General features: G+C 44.2%; 1 protein-coding gene across 6 annotated transcripts in view; it reads left to right on the forward strand.

The window, feature by feature from the left end:
* MYOF (myoferlin) overlaps positions 1 to 20,398 on the forward strand; it is a 142,701-nt gene that overhangs the window by 33,067 nt on the left and 89,236 nt on the right. For all 6 annotated transcript variants that reach the window (XR_012020855.1, XM_072806081.1, XM_072806080.1 and 3 more), the window contains 4 exons: positions 4,705 to 4,813; positions 7,261 to 7,348; positions 18,162 to 18,328; positions 18,966 to 19,094. Coding sequence is in view for 5 of the 6 variants with exons in the window: in XM_072806081.1 (XP_072662182.1) it covers positions 4,705 to 4,813; positions 7,261 to 7,348; positions 18,162 to 18,328; positions 18,966 to 19,094 (493 nt within the window). In the remaining variant the exon portion in view is untranslated. The remainder of the gene's footprint in view (positions 1 to 4,704; positions 4,814 to 7,260; positions 7,349 to 18,161; positions 18,329 to 18,965; positions 19,095 to 20,398) is intronic.

The raw sequence follows: 20,398 nt of genomic DNA on the forward strand, positions 1-20,398 counted from the left end.
ATCTGTAACTGCCCTGGTGATTCTGCTGCAGGGAGTTCTGGGGAACCACGGTGTATGAGCTAATCCAAAGGGCCAGGTGGGCTGCTTGGGAGACTCAGGAGGGTTCTTCACTGGGAGACCCAGAAGATGCCATTTGAGGGGTTTTTTGCTTATCCACAGCTTCCTGTGATAGGACTTGCTGTCATGATTGCCCCAGCTTTTCCCACCCATCTGGTTGTAAGCAAGGTATAAGCCTGCCTCTCCCATCTTTGGGCTCAGCTGGGGGTATGAGTGGGGGTGGGGTGGGGAGGAGTTTGACAGATACAGGCCCTGGGGAATAAGTGTAGGGGTAGGTGATGGGGCCCAGCCAGGGAACCCCAAGACCACTCTGGCCTGGTTGAAATGACAAAGCTCAGCTGGCTGAGAGCCCAATGCTTCAAAGGGTGGACATGACTGACCCTTTCAGGTTTTCTACAGGGGACCTGGGAGCAGCTTGGAGAAGTATCTGTCCTCAGCCCAGTTGGGGATTGTTATGCCCTCATAGAGGATGGAAAGTTGAGACACGCTGCAGTCTCTAGGGGCAGAAACAGTGCATGTGATTTGCTTTCCAGAGTCCAATGTATTTTTCCTTTCCTTCACAAAGGAATTTCCAGTAAACCCTCCTCCAGTAATCCATGTGGGCTGTGTCCCTGCTGCACAGAACAACTTGATATATGTGAGCTCTCATGAACTCAGCCAGCAAAGCCCTTACTCACCACAGTGGCATGTGGCTGTTTGGGTCTATGCTAATAGGGAGAACATTTCCCTTTTCTCTTTTTTAAACATACTAGACTTTGTTTTAACAAGTTAGAGAAGTTCTTAACCAACCCTTGCCTGACGAAGTTGACGAGTTTTCAATTCCACTGCTTAGAATTACTTTCATGTCACAGACCCAACTCAAGACTATCTAGAGATTCAAGAACTGTAAGGGATAAGAACAAGACTGGCTTTTTCTTCACTTCAGAATACATCTGCAGCTTATTAATTCTGCAAACAAAGCTAAAGGGCCCTGAGATTCTTCCACTGTAAAGTTTCCTTTTGAGACGTGGTCCATCTGTTTTAGTGTTGGCTGAAGTCCACAGGGAGACTCTTATTTTTCCATGCAAATTCAGGGCAAACTGTGCGCACTACTGTCACACTGTAATTTGTTAGCATATTTATAGTGTTAGCAATAGGAATGAAAAAGGGCTTTTGGTTTAGTGTCACCTCCTTTAAAGGAAGCTGGCTTGTGGTCCGGCTGCACTGCTCTTGTCCCCTGTGTAGGAGGTCAGGTCATCATTTCCCAGCCTCTCACAGTAATCTGTAGCGAGGCAACATCACAGAAAGCAGCCCACACCAGGCTGGCCGGCCCTCGGAGTCCTGCGGAGCTCAGACTTGCCTATAGGGGGCGCTGTCTCCAATTCACAATGAAAGTTTAGAAGTTGTTACTGTTGGCATTTTATTTCAACTCAGCCTAGCCGTTAAAAATATTTGGGGGGATTAAAATCTTCCCAGGCTTTCATGTTAACACATTGTCTTTACTTCAGAAAAGAAGAAAGTGAAGTTTTCTGTTAAGCCACCTCTCCCACATACAAACACAAAAGCATCAGAATTTTATGATGAAAACAAACAAATTGTAAGAAATGGGGCTAGAGTTTCTGAAAGAAGGAATTGAAGTGTGAGTTTATAATAGGCTGTTTTTATTTTACTCCATTCCTCGTCCACTCTCTGTCATCACTGTCTCTCAGCCTCTTAGGGGGAAGGGAAATCTACACGTAGTGGTTGAGTCAGAACCGAGGATGTAGAGCCATTCATGGCCATGAAGGGCCAGCGGGTGGGCTTTGTTCCAGTTAGCACAAGGCTACCTCTCCAGTTAGCACAAGGCTCCACTCCCTCCTGTCTTACCTGGTGTTCCATAGTTCTGTTATTGGCCTAACCTTTCCCCTGACACCGTATGAATTTAAGCTTGACCACAAGAACATAGGCCAATATGTTCTGGATTGTCCAACATGGACATATTTTAGGATATATTTTTCCTAAATCAATGAACAAGAATTTTAAGAGAAAGAAATATTTAACATGAGATAGTTTTCTACATAGATATCTGTAGAAAATATCACATGTACAAGCCTAGCCACAGACTTTAATAGCTAAGGGTCTGAGAAATTATTTACTTCACGCCACTTATTTACAGAAAACGAAGTGGGCTCAGAGAGTTGGGTGACTTGGTGGTTACGACTTGAAGGAAGTTGGGACACTGAGTTAGGGCAAGAACAGAAATTGTCTACCCCAGTGTTTTTCAACCTGAGGTGATTTTGCCCACTAGGGCACGATTGGCAGGGTCCAGAGATGCCCGGGGGTTGAGGCCAAGGATGCTGTTGAACATCTGACAAAGCACAGGGCAGCCCCCCAGAACAAAGAATTGTCAAGTTCAAAATGTCAGTAGTGCCAAGGTTGAGAAATACTGCTCCAACTGCAGGCCAGCCCTCTCAGTATTGTCCCAGTGTGCTATATTTTATTTTCTCCTAAGAATTAGTTCCTGCTGATAGAGTTTCAGGTCATCTTGGCCTCAGCAAAAGCAAATCTGTGCATGTCCAAATGTACAGATATTATTTTAATTGTACAGGTAGATTATGAATCATGGGACTGTGAAGAATAAAATCCAGTGTGTTTCCATGTCTTTCAAGACAGGTACCTCATTTAGACATTTAATACCAGTCAGATGACTTTTAAAATTGTAGTTTTCACATTTCATCCTAAAAACTCAATTAGCCAACCTCATGGCTTTCTATGCTATTTTTAAAACTTGGGAAGAAATTCTCATCAGGCTCATATCATGTGGGGCTGACGGAGATGTGGAAGAGATTTTGCCAAGGACTCTCACTTTGTGTGGGAGGTGTACTTGTTTCATCTGGTGGCAATGGAGTTATGTGTAGACTCTTGTCCTCAATATGTCAGAGGAATTAAAATCCAAGTGAGGAGAAAATATACTCAGTTTCTAAAAATCTAGCAAACTTAGTGAACATACTCAACTGAGAAATTACTCTATTACTCTATAAACTAAGAAGTTCCATCAATTCTCAGCATCAACTGAAAGACCTAATTCCTGTATTGACCTAAAAGGGCTGAAATATTCACTCTTAACCATCTAGAGGCAGAATTTCTTTTCCATTGCCAATAGCTGACTCTACTTGCGATATTAGAAGAGATGAGAATCCATCGTGGTCGTTGAGCTTCTTATGTGGTGTTCTGTCCAAGAACATGTATTCTTCCAAGAAGCCATGTGCAATGCTTCATGCCATTGGGTGGATTGGGTGAGACAGGGTACCATAGCAATTTTCTGATCTTGTACAGTCTAATAGGCCTATTCACAGAAAGTGAAGTCCCTTATTCATACTGTCGAGCCAGTGGATGTATGTGGTTGAGTGACTGACCCCATTTCTATAATTCACTTCCATTTCTGAGGCCCGAGGGAGAGAGGAGAATATGGATATATGTCAGCTCACAAATGATGTTCACACATTGATATTACTTTTGCCCAAAAGCCCAGAGTTATGTCTTATGCTCAACCATGGTTTCTTTACCCTGTGTTTTTTGATATAAGGAATCTCTTCTATCACTTTGAGGATTTGATGCTTAGTTTTCTATTTTTATGCTAATTATATTCATGCTATCATGTCTGCCATTTATTTGCATCAGTCACTGCAAATGTAGGCAAAGTATAAGTAAATAATATTTTTAAATTCTTCCTGTTTCTTTTTTCCAGTGTCCATACTGAGAGCACACCTCTGAGCTTTCTTTGTTTTTCAACTGGATTTCACAAAGGGAACTTCTTCAATTCATCCAATCTCATTCTGTGTTGTGTGTTATAATCGCTAATTTACAAACTATATTTTGTAGGTTACATTTTTATATTCACTAACTGTCAGGGGTTGTGTGTTCCATAAATTTCTTCGATCACATTCCTCAACTACAAAAACATTTTGGGTGTTCATTCTTAGTGTATGTAGATTTATTTATTCTTTCCTTCATTCAGTAAATAACTATGAATAAAAGATCTATGTTCCAAGCACTGGGGTGAGAGTATTCAACAGAAAAGGCAACAATCCCTACCTGTAAGGGGCCTGACAGTGGTGGGTAGAGACATATGGAAGCTTCTGTACCTTTCGGTTATGTGCACTGAGAGGTGGATGGGTAAGTAGTAGAGACTGAACATAATCCCTCGGGGTCCAGGAACAGGGAGGATTACGCACATCCAACTTCTGAATTCTGCTCCAGAGTATGCAGGTTAGTAAGTTGGCCTCATCAGTAAACTAGCAACTTATTTGCAGCAGGTCTCCCTGGGGAGGACATTTTTACAGTGGGCCATGGCGGATGGGTCTTTTTACATTTACATTTCAGAGGAATGTCTGAATTTTGTCCTACTTTTCTCTCTTGGATTCTGAAGGGTGCTATTCAGTCTTTGTCACCCATTTATGGTGACTACCTCATTCATGACTTGAAATTTCATAGGCACCATAGGAAGACTCTCAAAATGACTACCTGCTATGGAAAAGTGATGTTTACTGCCCAAATTCCCCAAATTTATTTCACTATGAGTGATTTTAATGAGAGCAGACGAATAGGAGGGGAATTAGGAGGTCTGCTGAGAAAGTAGAAGCACGCCTCTCACTTAGGTTACTGTGTGCTTTCTTGTTTCACCTGCAGATTAATTGGCACGGCCACTGTAGCCCTGAAGGACCTGACTGGTGACCAGAGCAGATCACTGCCGTACAAACTCATCTCCCTGCTCAGCGAAAAGGGGCAAGATACTGGGGTGAGCACATTCTCTCTTGTTGAATGACTTTGAAGGGAGATAAGTAACCAAAATTTCATTAAGAAGAGTGTGAAATTAAAAAAAAAAAAAGAAGAGTGTGAAATTATAATCAGCTCACCATGCACAGACACATCCACACCCACACACCACTGCTGGTTTTGAGATAACAGATCTACTTGCAAATGATATGGCCTTATCCTATACTTGCAATCACAGAACTCATAGATTAGATAAACTTGATTTTCTTTGACAGAATGCTATAGAGTGAGTGGGACCCTCTCTTGGTATAGCTCTGTGAATACCACTTGGGTGTTTACATTTGTGTGGTGAGCATAGCTCTCTGTATCAGACACTCTCTGAGACATTCTGTAGAAGGTGTTTCATTAATATTACTTTGGAACATCAGATGTGAATATCATGATGTTTATCATTGCACTGGCAGCCTCTCTAAATAAGTACATACTAATATTGTCTGATATAAGCCCAGAACTCTCTTTCTCGAGTGCACTTAAAAGAAATAAATGGATTCAAAGCTCATAGTGCTCAGATTTCATTTGCTTGCTAACAGTGCTCATAAAGCTACCACACTTGCTCCATTAACCTTTAACATCTTTATTTTCCAATCAATTTACTTTCCTTGGGAGCCTGGGCAAAAGGAGAAAATTTTACACTAAAATAGGCCAACCCTATAGGCAAGAATACAGGCTAGGCTTCTCAAAGCCTTTTCAGAATGTTGATTTTGTTGGTCTATACTCTAAAACTTAAAGGTTTACTGTGAACCGACATTCTAAATCCTAAAACGTAAACTCAGTGTCGTCTGTCATCTATTTTTCCAAAATCTGGCTGAGAGAAATCATACTTAGGAAAGATGATACCAGTCAGTGGTGCTTCTGGCTGGTTTGGGTTTCGTTTTTTAAGCACAGAAGCAAGCACACATAGAACTGGAGCACTTCTAGGAATCCTGATGTTATCAGGAAATCACTGATCCTGAGGCATCCGTGTCCTTTTCTAAGTTTTAAAAATTTGATTCTTCACTTAAGGTTAGCAGTCAAGCCCCTCAGTGCTCCTTGCATTCAACCTTCAGGTTGTGGCCTGGGTCTTCAGCATAGGTAGCCGTGGGATGCTGCTGTGGGATGCTGCTCTTATGATTCTTTATTTGTCACAAAACTGTTGTTGGGGGGGGGGGGTGTCTCATTTATTGTTTTGTTCAGTGTCTCCCAGCTCTGTAGTTCCTAAGTTGAACACAGAATGTGCTGACCCATGAAAGAGTATTCACTGACAAACAGACAGATGAGAAAAAATAAAGGCAATATGCTGGGTGCATGCGCACATGCGTGCACATACTAGAGTTGACCACATGTAGCAAAAATGGCAGCTGGAAGTATGGGATGCCCATTTAAATTTGAATTTCAGATAAACAATGAATAATTTTTCAGTATGACTATGTCCTAAATGTTATGTCTGTATTTTAACTGGTAACTTGGGTATGTATGTGCAGGTGTGTGGGTGTGTGTACATGCGCCATCCATATTTGCAAAGGATTCTCTTTATTCTGAGGTTTGTCCTTCCTCATTTTTGCTGTTAAGATTCATTTCTTTTGTGAAATTATCATAACAGTAGCTAATAGTTATCGGCTTGGGTTAGTGTCCCTATGTTGATGCTCCCTAGCAAACTTTTTGAAATTTTATAGGTTCATGAAATACTTAAGTATAGGAAACTCTGCCCTAAATTAATCCTCCATGTGAGAAATTTATCTCAGGTTTTAAAAATGGTAAAAACTTTATTTTCTGTAAGGAACTAATATGTTTCTTCCTTTATGAAAATGAAAGTTACATAATATTTTCTGTTCTCCTTTTTGCCTTGGTTCCTAGCTATCTTGGAGTCACATTTTACCCAAGATGCAGTTATCTTGAACCTCATGATTTGCATATTTGTTTTCTCTTTAATCAGACTTGATTCTCTTTTATTCTATTTTATGAATCACATTGTTATATAATTTTTGTTAGTCACTCAAGTTGTTTTTAGAGAGAGAAGAAAAAAATGAAAATAAATTTCAGCAATGAATAAAGAAGTCAGTGTGCACACAACTAACTCAACCATGTAAAATGAGCCTCTGTGATTGGAGGCCATCTCAAGTCTAGGATGAAGGCTAATTACAAGTTCATGCTTGCTTGGCACAACTTTGCTCCAATTTGTGAGATTGCCTGTTAGCAATGGTACACTTGCCAACCTATAACAGGTAATTCCTTTCCCAGGCTTTCCTGCCAGCCTGGCTCTCCAGAGGGAAGATAGAAACAATGGAGCATGTGTGATCCTTCTCTCCTTCTCTTCTCACTTTCCCATCCGCCTGCTCACCCCTTCCAGGACTTTTTACTCCTGCTGATTTTGTTTGCATTGAATCTGCTACCCTACACTGATTCTGCCTGCAATGAATTATTTCTACCCAGGCCACCATTGACTTGGTGATTGGCTATGATCCACCTTCTGCTCCACATCCAAATGACCCCAGTGGGACCAGTGTGTCAGTCACAGAAGGTAAGCTGACCCTTTGGAAGGCCCCACCTATGCCAGGGGTAGTCTGTTAAAGACACAGAAGGAGTCTCCAAGAAAGCTTTCTTTGTCATTGTACTGTCTATAGTGCCCTGCTCACCTGGACAGGGCCCCATGGGATAGGTAGGGCTGCCCCAAACTGGGACATTACAGTTGTTTGTGAAATGCCCTTCAGGGGAGAGGAGGAGGGTGAGACAGCCCCTTACTGGCCAGCCTCACAGTGGGCCCGTCCAACTCACAAGCTCTAGTGGAAACTGCTAAGCAAGGCTTTGCTTCAGGTTTGTAGCTTCTACCCCTGGTTGGAATGCCCCTGGTTGTTAAGCTCCAAGAGTGACCTCTGCTCTTTTCATGGGTCTCTTCACTTCCTAAATGTGTGATCAGCAGGCTGTGCTCTCAGTTACCAGTTTTATGGCTGGTGCCCATGGGTTGGGCCTCTTTCTCTCCCTTGGCTTTAACTCGATCCCAGCCCCTGAATAGCCCCTTGGTCCTTTAAGGAATCGTTTCCCTCAGCATGACTCACCTCCTGCTCCCTTTTCTCTGACGCGGATTGTTGGTTCTTCAGGGCATTGGGTGCTGCTCTAGAGGCGACTGCTGGCTCTGGGGAAGGCTTTGGGCCTCAGGGGGAAGGAAGTCTACAAGACGATTAGGCCTTTTATGCAGGCAAGTTTGACCTCCTCTTAGCGGTTTTTCCAAGGTGATGTGACGTAAAAAGTGTCTCTGTCCCTTCCTCTTCCCGAAGATGCCTAGCCAAATGCTCCTGTTTCCCCAGCCCTGGCATGGGCCCCAGGAAAGAAGGAGTCCCTTTTCTTGCCATACTTACCAGCTGTCTTGAAGTTCTTCCTGGGAGAGCACTTGGGCACTTGTTCCTGCCGGCCTTGGCTCCTCGGGACCTGTCTTTTCATTTCTCTTGGTTCTTTTTTTTTTTTTTTTTAACTTTTATTTATTCATTTGTTCATGAGAGATACACAGAGAAAGAGGGAGAGACACAGGCAGAGAGAGAAGCAGATTCCCTGTAGGGAGCCTGATGCGGCACTTGATCCCAGGACCCCAGGATCACAACCTGAGCCAAAGGTAGATGCTCAACCACTGAGCCACACAGGTGCCCATCAGTTCTCTTGGTTCTGAACTCAGCTCTCTGGCAGCCCATGGGGTTTACTCAACACCTACAGTGCCATATCCCTCCTGCCTGACCCCAACCACTGTCCCTGCTCACCCACACCCCGAGGTGGCCCGTTACTGAGGTTCTGGCTCACTTCTTGACCAGGTACTTGTACGTGTTTAACATGGGTCATCTGGTCCCTTCTCCCTTGGGGATAATTAGAACTGACATAGCCCCAGTGCATCAGCAGCACCTCTATGTACCACCATGGGCATGTTGTATGGTGCTCAGACATGCTCAGCCCTACAAAAACCCTGCAATGGCCCAAAAATGTCCATGGCTCCCTTTGCTGCCACAGCAGTAATGACAAATGAAACCCAGAGGAAACAGTCCAGTCTGGAATAGCACATTATCGGGGGAGCTGAACTGACTGGTCCTACCCTTTTCTTTCTCACCCCCTCTCCAAAGCCTGCTGTCACCAGGATTTATGTTAGCCTGAGAAGGACAGTAGGTACTTTCTGGCCTGCAAAAGGCAACCCCAACTGGCAGGATATCTGGCATTGCCTCTGAATTGGAAGGATCTGCTTACCTTTTCTCACACTGCCATTTTTCCTAGCCAGATCCTGTTTATCAGTTTTCTAGAGTTGCTGTAATAAAGCCCCATAAGCTGGCTGGCTTGAACAATAGAAATTGATTCCCTCACAGTTCTGGAGGCTAAAAATCAAGATGCTGACTGGACTGGTTCCTTCTGGAGACCCCAAGGGAAAATTTGTTCTAGGCCTCTGTCCTAGCTTCTGGTGGTTACTGGTAATCTTTGCTGTTCCTTGGCTTGCAGATTCACCACTCCAATCTCTTCCTCTGTCATCTCAGGGCATGGTCCCTGGGTATGTCCAAATTTCTTACTTTTTGTAAGGATCCCAGTGGTTGGATTAGCCTACCTTCATCCAGTGTGGTCTCATCTTTGCTTGATCCCATCCACAAAGACCCTATTTCCAAATAATGTCACGTTCTAAGGTTATAGATGGGCATGACTGCTGGGAGGATGCTCTTATCCGGGTATACTGGAAGATAAACGGCAGTTTCATTATGTTCATTCCATTTCAAGAGCCAAAATGTTAAATGAGCCCTTTTGTGTTACCAATTCAGGCAGGCCTTTAGGGAAAAGATAATACTGTGGATCATTCAAGCAAAGGAGTAAACTTACAGTTTACAGTAAACTGGTGCCACACCATTTCTTTAATATTTATGAAATAAAGAAAGTAGTTGCTGGGTTTCTCGACCTAACACTAGATACTGCAGTGCTGGGTGATAAATGCTTTAGGGTACAGCTCCTGCTCTCCAGGCATATTTAGTCTAAGTTTTAGAGAAAAAAAACTTTTTTTATTATCGTGAAAGTTTGACTTTATAAGAGCAAGGGCTTTGGGGTCAGACTGGCCAGGTTGGATTCTGTATCTGTTGTTAATCTGCCATGTAGCCTTGGATAAATCACTTAGCCTCTCTTAATCGCTTCTCTCTTAATCTCAGTTTTCTTTACCATAAAGTGGGGATAATAGTGGCACCTAGATCAGAAAGTTGTCACAAGGATTAAATGAGATAAGACATATAAAGCACTTAGCTCAGTGCCTAGTATACAGTAAGTGTTACCTAAATGGTGGCCATTGTTATTATTATTATTACTGTTTTTACAAAAACAATTCTAGTTGACGTGTAGTCATGAGCTCAGTTGGGTGGAACACTCTGTATGAACATTCAAATTGTTTCCTCTAAATATCAGAGCTGTTGGAAAAGAATGAATGATCTGATTTGGCTCAAAGTCACATTGCGATACTTAATGCTTATTTGTAAATATCTTTTTTAAAAAAGGAAAAGAAAAAAGTTGTGTCCTAGTAGACCAGAGAGACTTTGAGAATAAGCAATTCATCGAACTATTTGAGAGTGTACGGGAAAATCCCATCCTCTGAGATGGACCACGGATAGGGCATGCTCAGAGACCATATGATTTCCCTGGAGCAAAGGCTGCCTCCTTAGAAATGAGAAAAGCTCTGAACTTTAAATCCAGTGAGGAGAGAATCCTTGCCATCTAAGGTCCCTCTGCTTGAGGCTCCTGCTCCTCACCTTCTGGATTGTCTTGGTAGCACTAATGCTCCAGCAGTGTTCCTGGACTGGGAGTTTACCCATTCTCTTAGGAAACACTCCCAGCAGGCTCTGCAGTGGCAGTTGGCCAAGGTCTTTCTCAGAAGTTCTCTAGAATCCCTGATACTGCTGGGTGGAGATAGGAAAAGAACCTGAGCTCCTTTTATTTGGATTTCAAACAAAGAGTGTTAACAGGTGCTAGCCAGGAAATGAGCTGTGTCTGCAGGGAAAGTTCATTTTTAAGTGTGAGATGACAAAAATGAAATTTTGTTACTTAAAAAATGAACAGGGCAGCCCGGGTGGCTCAGCGGTTTAGCGCCACCTTCAGCCCAGGTCGTGATCCTGGAGACCCGGGATCAAGTCCCGCGTCAGGCTTCCTGCATGGAGCCTGCTTCTCCCTCTGCCTGTGTCTCTGCTTCTCTCTGTGTGTATCTCTCATGAGTAAATAAATAAAATCTTAAAAAAAAAAAAAGAAGAAGAACAGAGTTCTTTGACCTAGAAGTATTATCTTTGCTTTATTAGATGACTATTCACCAAAGCTGGGTCAAGAGTGACATTCTGAATGTCGGCTTCATAATCCAGCTGAAAGAATCTCTTCTTCGGTATTTAAAAAAATCCTTCAACATCCTGGGTTATTTGGATGTTTCAAGAGAGAAAACCTTTTTTTTTTTTTTTTTTTTGTCTTAATAAGACAATTCAATTCAACTAAGCAAAGATTTCTTTGGGTACTTACTACAACTCCGTACTAGGGAAGATGCTAGGAAAAAAAACCCAAAAAAACCAACAATTTACAGACTTGGGGGAAGAAAAGACCAACAAATATGAGGCAGAGAAATAAGAGCAAGATAGCCACACCTCCTGCCATCGTATACTTCAATAACCTAAGCAGAACATCTGGCCCAAAATTTGTTTTCTTTTTCTTTTCTCTTTTTATTTATTATTTATTATTTATTATTTTTTTATTTATTTTCTTTTTCTTTTCAATTGGCTCTTTAAAAAACTTTACCATTCTATGTCAAAGCAATGAGTCTGCTTCCTCTAATTTATATAGGTCTTTACAAATTAAAAATTTTTTTAACTCATTGATCTTTTTGAGTCCAAAAGCAATGCTAGCTTGTAAAAATGTAGACATTACAGAAATATAAAACACAGAAAGTGCAAATCTTCCACAGTCCCTCCCTCCAGAGATAACCACTATTCATGATTACCAATACTGATTTTAAAGATTGCCATTCATATAATAAGTCCTGCATGGAAGAACTTTGAAATCTTAATGATAGAACATAAAAGTGAAGATTTTCAGGAAAATTCGTCCCTGGAAAGTGAAGAAACTAGTTTGACTATAGGTCCCAGGAGTTGGATACCTGAGGGACTTGTGTGTGCATTGTGTGTATTTAAGGACTTTGTTTTCTTTTAGAGAGGTTTTAGGTTTGCCATAATATTGAGAGGAAGATAACAGATTTCAGATACACTCCCTGCCCCTGCACATGTGTAGCCTTCTCCATCATCAGTGTCACTCATCAGAATGGTACACATTTTACAAAGGATGAACCTATGTTGACACATCGTAATTACCCAAAGTCCATAGTTTCCCTTAGAGTTCATTCTTGGTTCATTCTTGGTGGCATATATTCTAGGGTTTGGACAAATGTATCATGACATATATCTATCAGTTTAGTTTCATACAGAGTACTTTCACTGCCCTAAAATCTTCTGTGCTTTGCATATTCATCCCCCACCCAACTTTGGTGACTCCTGATCCTTTTATTGTCTCCATAGTTTTGCCTTATCCAGAATGTCCTTGAGTTGGAATCATATAGTATGCAGTCTTTTCAGACTGACTTTGAGTTAGTAATATGCATTTAAGATTTTCCCATGTCTATTCATGATTTGATAGCTTACTCTTTAAGCACTGAATAATATTCCATTGTCTGGATATACCACAGTTATTTATTCATTCACCTCCTGAAAGACATCTTGGTTTCTTTCATGTTTGGCAATTATGAATAAAGCTCCTATAAACATCCATGTATGGATTTTGTATGAATATACATTTTCAACCTCTTTGGGTAAATACCAAGGAGCGTGATTGCTGGATCACATGGAAAGAATACCTTTAATGTTGTAAGAAGCTGCTAAATAGTCTTAAAAGTGGCTATACCACTTTGCATACCTACCAGTAATGTATGAGAGTTCCTGTTGCTCCACATCCTCACCAGCATTTGATGTTATTAGTCTTCCAGATTTTGGTCATCCTAATTTGTATAGTGGTATCTCATTGTTTTAATTTGTATTTCCTGGGCAGCCCAGGTGACTCAGTGGTTTAGCACCGCCTTCAGCCTAGGGCGTGATCCTGGAGACCCAGGATCGAGTCCCACCTCAGGCTCCCTGCATGGAGCCTGCTCCTCCCTCTGCCTGTCTGCCTCTCTCTCATGAATAAATAAATAAAATCTTTAAAAAAATAATAATTTGTATTTCCTGATGACATAGGATTTGAAGCATCTTTTCATAGTCACATAAAGGGTTACTGACATTCAGAAAGGAGACAGGTCAGTGTTGGCAGCAGTCAGAAGCTTGGTAGGGTTGACTGAAGGGCATGGTAATTGCTGGAGAGGCAGGATAGCATTCATATAAAGGAATTGTGAAGAGCTTGGCATGGCCAAAGTGACATTTTAAGAGGAATAGAAAAATAGAGCAGTAACCATAGGGAGAGTCAAAGAAAGTTGTTTTGTGTTTGTTTTGTTCGTTTTTCGGTTTTTTTATTGTGGGCTATATTTTACATATTTGGGAATGATCCTCCTGAGAGGCAGAAATTGCAGAAGTAAAATCCTTGAGTGGGGAGAGGAGATGAGGTCTGCGCACGTATGGAAGGATTGCCCTCATGGGGAACACAGTTCAGTGATTGTAGCAGGAGGGAAGGCAGACAACAGAGGCAGGTAGGAAGGTTGACTTGGAGTTGGGAGGATGAAGATATTCTCTTCTGATTACCTGTTTTCTTAATGAAATAAGATGCAAGTTCATTAGCTGGCAATGAGAAGGAGAGGTTATCTGAAGCTTTCAAGGTGCACAATAGGTGGAAGTTCAGAAAAGTAAAGTGATTTGATTGTGTTGGCCAATTAGTGGCTTTCTCAGACCAGGATCCAGGATAGATGCCTTGGAAATATGGTGGGATGGCCTGTGAATCCATTTAACATGTGTGATCATGAAATTAAAGTGGGACTGGCCAAGAGGGTGAGTGTATAGCCAAGCTTAGCTCCCTAGGTGAAGGGGTGGAGTGAGTGGAGGTTGAATGAACCAGGTGAGTACAGTAAACCAGAAGAAGGAAGGAGTTGAGGGTGAAGAGGAGCAGGGCAGTGTTAGAGCATGGACTGGCACAGGTCAAGAGAAAAAAGATGTGAAGGCAGTGGCAGGGGGTGGGGAGGCAGGGAAAATGATGTGGTTGATAGAATGAGGGTGCCTGTGTGGCTGCAGACTGTAGACTGGAGTAATAGATGGAACACACTGGAAAGAATCAAAAGATGGCCTTTGTAGGGAGTTGAATAGTGTCCCCCGCCAATTCCTACACAGAATATCAAAAGGTGCCCTTATTCAGAAATGGGATCTTTGCAGATGCACTTAGCTAAGATGAAATCATACTGTTACAGTGACTGGTACCTTTACAAAAAAGAGGTGGGGGTGCCCAGATACCCAGGGGGAGGAGGCCATGTGCCAACAGAGGCAGGGATTGGAAGGATGCAGCCACAAGCCAAGGAATGCCCAGCACTGCCAGGAGCCACCAGCTAATAAGAAGCAGGAAGGAATTATCTCCAAAATTAATGTTACAAGATATCACAGGCAGAGAATGACATTCTAGGACTCTAGAGAAACGGGGTTGTTATAACATCTTCTCCACCCAAAAAAGCATAAAATATTCCAGAAAGGGGATGCCTAGGTGGTTCAGTCGGTTAAGCATCTGACCCTTGATTTCAGCTCATGTCTTGATCTCAGGGTCATGAGTTCAAGCCCCACATTAGGTTCTAGGCTGGGTGTGGGGCCTACTTAAGAAAATCCCGAAAGGACTCTCCATCAAGGAATGGAAGAGGATTAGATGAGATGATGGTCCTGAGGGAGAATAGCCCTGCCAACACTCTCCTTCTAGGGTTTGGAACTGTCAGAGAATCAATTTCTATTGCTTTAAGCCACCTAGTTTGGGGTTCTTTGTGACAGCCAGCAAATACAAGGAAGCAAATACAATCAGCAACTTTCTATTTAGTCAGTGGTTCCATGTAATGTTGCCCTCTCTAGTCATCCTTGTAGATCACCTGAGCTGTGGTTCAGATTTATTCCTGGGTCTCAGCAGTAGGGCACGCCCACACAACTACCCACATCTGGTAATGAAACAGCTTGCAGAGAAGAGTGCGCTTGGCAGGGCCTAAAGGGCCCCCCTCATTCTTTGTGGAACACTTAGGGTGGCATTGTTTAATGCTGTGTAGCTTCCTGCAACATTATGGGGAGATTTCCTGCTCAAATATCCTTCTGCTGTGTGCAGAGATGCTGACAGTAGCCATGACTCAGGCTGGTTTCCTCTGACCCATCCCTCAGGCTCAGGTCTGAATGGCAGAAGGTATTTCCTAGAAGAAACTGGCTCTTCGTTGCCTGTGGTCCTTCAGAAGCATCCATTAAGAGATTAATGAGGGAGGATCCCTGGGTGGCTCAGCGGTTTAGCGCCTGCCTTTGACCCAGGGTGTGATCCTGGGGTCCTGGGATCGAGTCCCGTGTCAGGCTCCTGGCGTGGGGCCTGCTTCTCCCTCTGCCTGTGTCTCTGCCCGCCCCCGCTCTATCAGGAATAAATAAATAAATAAAATCTTAAAAAAAAAAAGAGTTTAATGAGGATTTATACAGGGGCCAGCATGCAGAGGGTACGGTTTACCCCTCCTTCTCCTACTTGCTGCCCTCCATAACCACTGACCCCAAATGGAACAATTCGCAGCAGGGAGGAAACCAGGATGAGCAAAGGGAGTTTGTCTTAGTTGTCAGAGGAGCCCTTGAGGCATTCAGCCCAGCCACTGCCCAGTTCAGGACAGGTTTGCAGCAGGGGGGCCAGACCTTCCTATGTTTCCCTGAGGCTGGCGCAGGGGTCGGAGGAGTGCCCTGTACTGTCCAGCTGAAAAACTCAAGAAGGCAGGCCTGTGTCTCCTTGTTGGTTCTGCATTCACTGAGCTCCTGGGTAGGGTCACGTGTGGTGCTGTTCAGAGCCAGGGTATTTCATCAGGGGCTTGAGAAAATTGGAAGTTGAGGCACTCACCTGGTGAAGAATGGGAGGAGGGACATTCTAAGACCTGGGAGCCCCAAGGTGGGTGGCAGGCAGGCAAGCCTTGCTTTTGAAGCCTCATCAAGGATGGAGTAGAAGAGTCCCAGATTATCTTGCAGAGGGCCAAGGTATTCCTTCTTGCCTTCAGCCTCTCTGGGGTTTCCTGGTATCCTGACAAAGGTGCAGAGAGCAGCTTCTTCCCCCACAGCCTGGTTTTAGACTCAGTCTGGAGCCAGTGAGGTAAGCAAAGACCCAGTCCTCATTTCAGCTCAGCTCCCAATAACCTAACAGGTCACCTCGGCTTTCCAGACCTCAGTTGTCTTGTCTGGATGCTGTGGTGAGGCGCATGTTCTGACCAGGGATCTTGGAGTCCTCTCTGGCCTCACACTCTGTGGGTCTAAAGTGTAGATGCAGAGGCCATGAGGTCAGAGGGGCAGAGGACTAAGGAACAGAGTGGGAAGTCACATGTGGGGAGCAGGACATGGAGAGGAGCCCAAGAAGAACCTGAGATGGTTTAGTCAGAGGGCCAGGAAGAAAGCTGTGTGACTCAGAAAAGTGTGTGTGGCTGCCCGGTGCCCAAGACCATGTTCAGTGGAGTGGGAAGACTCAGAAAAGGGCCCTGAAGCTTAGCAAGAAGTCATGTTGGATCTCTGCGGATAGAAGTAGCTGGAGAGGCTGAGTGTAAAAGAGGTGATGAAGGGAGGATTCATTCTGGGCTGAACTCTGAAGCAATACACGGTCATGGGTCTGGGCTCCTTGTGGTTGCACCTTCCTCATTCTGTGTCCCCTTCCCCCGTGCTGCCCACTGACTTCTCCAGCCCCTACCTCTACCTCATGACTGCTCTCTGGGAAGTGTTCTTGTGTTCTGCACTCCCACCAAAACTGATTCCTCAACAAAAGTTTTTTTTTTTTTTTAAAAGACTAATATATTGAGTGTTGCTGTGTGCCAGGCACCATGTTGAAGGCTTGCATAAAAATTAATTTTATCTTTACAATAACCCTGTGGCAAATACTATTATTCCCACCTTCTTACATATGAGAAATCTGAAACAGAAATTAAGAAACTTACTCAGACTCACACAACTTAAAACTGGAATTTGAACCCAGGCCACATAACTCCAGAGCCCAAGCTTTAAGAGCGGTGCTACACGGCAGTCTGATTGAACTAATTCATACTATAATGTAAGTGACTGACAAATGTGTCTGCATGGAAATTCAATCTCTTACATGATTTTGCATTGTAAAGGAGGGGGTTTCAGAATCCAAAGGTAGAGAGTGAGAATGCTGTTATTTTTTTGGACGAAGTAAATTCCTTAAATTATATTGTACAGATTACCAGGAGGTCATCACTTTTTGGTCACTTTTTGTCTATTAAGATAAGAAAAGCTGAAGTTGGTCAGTGAGTTTAAAAGAGTTTGTGAATAAAAGAAAGGAGAGACGGAGTAGACAGCATTGAGTTTTGTTTTTTAAGGAGAGAAAGAGCTGTGCCTATGTGAAGAGGGAAGGTCCTATAGGGAAGAGTCGACTGGAGGTACCCTGGGGGACAGGTGGGACACTTGGGGGTGTTTCCAAAGAATCAGAAGGAAGTAGGCTCTCAAGTATTGGAAGGGGCTTCACTCTATCAATCAGGAAATACCTTCCCCCCCTGAATATGAAGGGAAGTTAGGAAGATAAATGAGGAGATAGATGCATGTGGAAGTGACAGAAAAGGTGGGCAAAGGGAAAGCATGAGACCACATTGGTCTGTTGGCAAGGAAACCGGAGGTGTGTTTCTCATCTGCCACGAGGGTGGAGAGGGCATTTAGGAACCTGGAGGCTCAAGCAGAAAGGAGGCAATGCAGCACCCTCATGAGTTCATCTCTAGAGAAAAGACTAGCACTGGGGATGGTGGAGTCAAAGTCTCCTCTGCCAAGCTCCAGTGTCCCCTGGGATTGTCTCCTCTCTCTCTCCTAACCACAGAAAGGCCCCTTGACCTCAGGCTGGGTCCCCAGATCAGAACCAGGTGATTTCTGGTGGGGTCCAACTGACTCTTCTCCTCTTGCTCTCCCCTTCATCTCTGGAGTTCTCTTGGTCACTTTGAATACAGCCTGAGTGAGCACCCGATGCACCCGTGAACACATTTTCCTAAAGAAACTGTATCTGAGTCGCAGCACATCCCAAGTGGAGCAGCTCCTTCACCACTCCTGAACACTGAGAATTCTGTTTTCAGGAAACCTGCATTCAGACATTTATAGGATGAGGGCCATCTCTGACCGGATCTCTTGTTGGTGTTTCAGGAGAAGAAGAGGAAGATGGAGGTGATGAAGACAGGTTGGATGGCACAGTCACGGGCCCTGGGCCCAGGGGGTCAGGTGGGATCGTGTCGGAGGCTCACCTTGCCCGGAGGCTCACGAAAGCAAAGAAGAACCGGCGGATGCTGTCCAACAAGCCTCAGGACTTCCAGGTGCGAACAGCCCTGGAAGCGGGCCCCATGTTTTTATGCTACCACAATATTGTCCAGCTTCTGGCAATTGCACTGTTGCTGGGAAGGACCTGTTGCTAAGGGCAGCTGCCCACCTAGCAAAAAGGGACGTCAGAGCATAAACCCAAGAAGAAATGCTGTCCATCTCTCTGTTGCATGCAGGAGTAGATGGAGTCAAGCCTGATGAGACTCTTCAGAGAAACAAAACTATACCCCTCCTTCCCATTGGTGGTAGGAAAGAATAGAGGCACAGTAGTGCATCTTCCTAGTTCTGGGCACTTCCTTGGCAGACAGCTGTGGAGTGATTTAGTACATCCCAGGCTCAAGCAGACCAGGTGGGAGGCTGGGGTCAGAGCAGCGGGCACCTCCCTCCCACCCCCTACTGCACCCTTTCCCTGGCCAGCCCTGGACTGTTTCAACCCCACTACTCCTCTAGGTTTCTCCAACCCAGCCCCACTTCCACCTTGGGAATGAGCAGGGGGGCTACCCCGGCTGTGCGCACCTGCCCCGGGCCTGGCGTCGGTGATCCTCACAGGCAGACAGGCTGACATGGCACCTGAGGATTCTCTCACCTGGTGCTGGGGAAGGATCAGTAACAACACCCCTTCTGTGCTTGCAGATCCGCGTCCGAGTGATTGAGGGCCGTCAGTTAAGTGGCAACAACATCAAGCCTGTGGTCAAGGTCCATGTCTGTGGCCAGACACACAGAACAAGGATCAAGAGAGGGAACAACCCATTTTATGATGAGGTAAATGGGCGTAGCACATGTTTCTGCTTAGTGAGTCTGTTCTATTTACACACATCTTCCTGCCTTCCACCTTCCCCTTCCTCGTTCCACATTGGAGGGGGACTCGTGTGCAGACATCTGGCAAAGACAATGCAAAGTTCCAGCATTCAGCATTCTAAGAGCCACTGGGTCTCAAAATCAAATGGCCTGGTCTCAGAGCTGCCAGCTTGGCACCTGTCCTGTCGGATCCTTGCACCCCTAATGAGGGACCACAGGAAGTCACTTACATCTGCCTTTGCTCTTTCTAAGCAGCAGGACGTCTCTGAGGGATGGTTAAGGAAGTTCTGTGATCGCTTTGCTACTCAAAAAAAAAAAAAAAAAGCATCGCCACATTTTCATAATTAAGACCAGTTCATGCTGGACCCTCATGAAAGAAAACAATGCTAAGTTTCAGTCACAGCTCTAAAGCAGATTGTCACATATTTCACATGGACGACAATGGTTGACTTTTTAAAGGTGTCAACACCTATCTGGCTATAAAAATAATATATGTAAAAGGAAAGCAATTAGGAACCAAAAGGGTCTTCTTTTCCCTCCCACACCGAGAATACAGTCCTGCTGACATTTTCCATAACACTCCTCAGAAATGCTGAATACCTTGGCAGTTATCTTAGGTACCACAAAACTTGCAGAGCAGGGCTGTGAGAAACATGATGTTTGGGGAGTCCTCTGAACCCAGCCCTGCTCTGCTGAGGAGATGCATTTCTGAGATTCCTCAGGCTTGAGTCCCAGGCCCTGTTGTCTGAGCCCAGGCCTATCCTACTGTGGTTTCCTCTCATCCTCCCTCTGGGTTCCCTGCAGCTTTCCGATCCCAGGCTGGCTCCGGCTTTTGTTTTTTTCCCACCACTGTGCATACAAGGAACCTGTTTCTTCTGTCTGGGGTTCCAGTTTCTCCCCCTTTGTTCAAGGTGGCCCTACCTTCACAGAAGGCCCGTCTTCTTTTCACTTGTCACTTTTCCACCTTGGAGGAATTGGAGACAACAACACGCAGTGAAGTAGTGTCAAAGCAGACATATGATGCAGGTGTGTGCTGAGGTGGTGAAGGGGGTAGCACTTGAAGTGGACTTCTGGAGAGCCTGAGAGAGGTTCGCCAGGGAGGACTTGCAGGGAGGACAAGCTTCTGGGTGATTTGCATTTATAATGCAGGATGAACATTTACTCAGCTGCATTCTGAGGAGCTTGGCAAGAATCTCCACCTTAAAATTTTCCCATAATAATGAATTTTTTTGAGATTAGATCTCTGAATCAAATACCAGAGACTCTAA

The sequence above is a fragment of the Canis lupus genome, chromosome 29 (assembly GCF_048164855.1).
Source record: "Canis lupus baileyi chromosome 29, mCanLup2.hap1, whole genome shotgun sequence".
Taxonomy (NCBI): domain Eukaryota; kingdom Metazoa; phylum Chordata; class Mammalia; order Carnivora; family Canidae; genus Canis; species Canis lupus.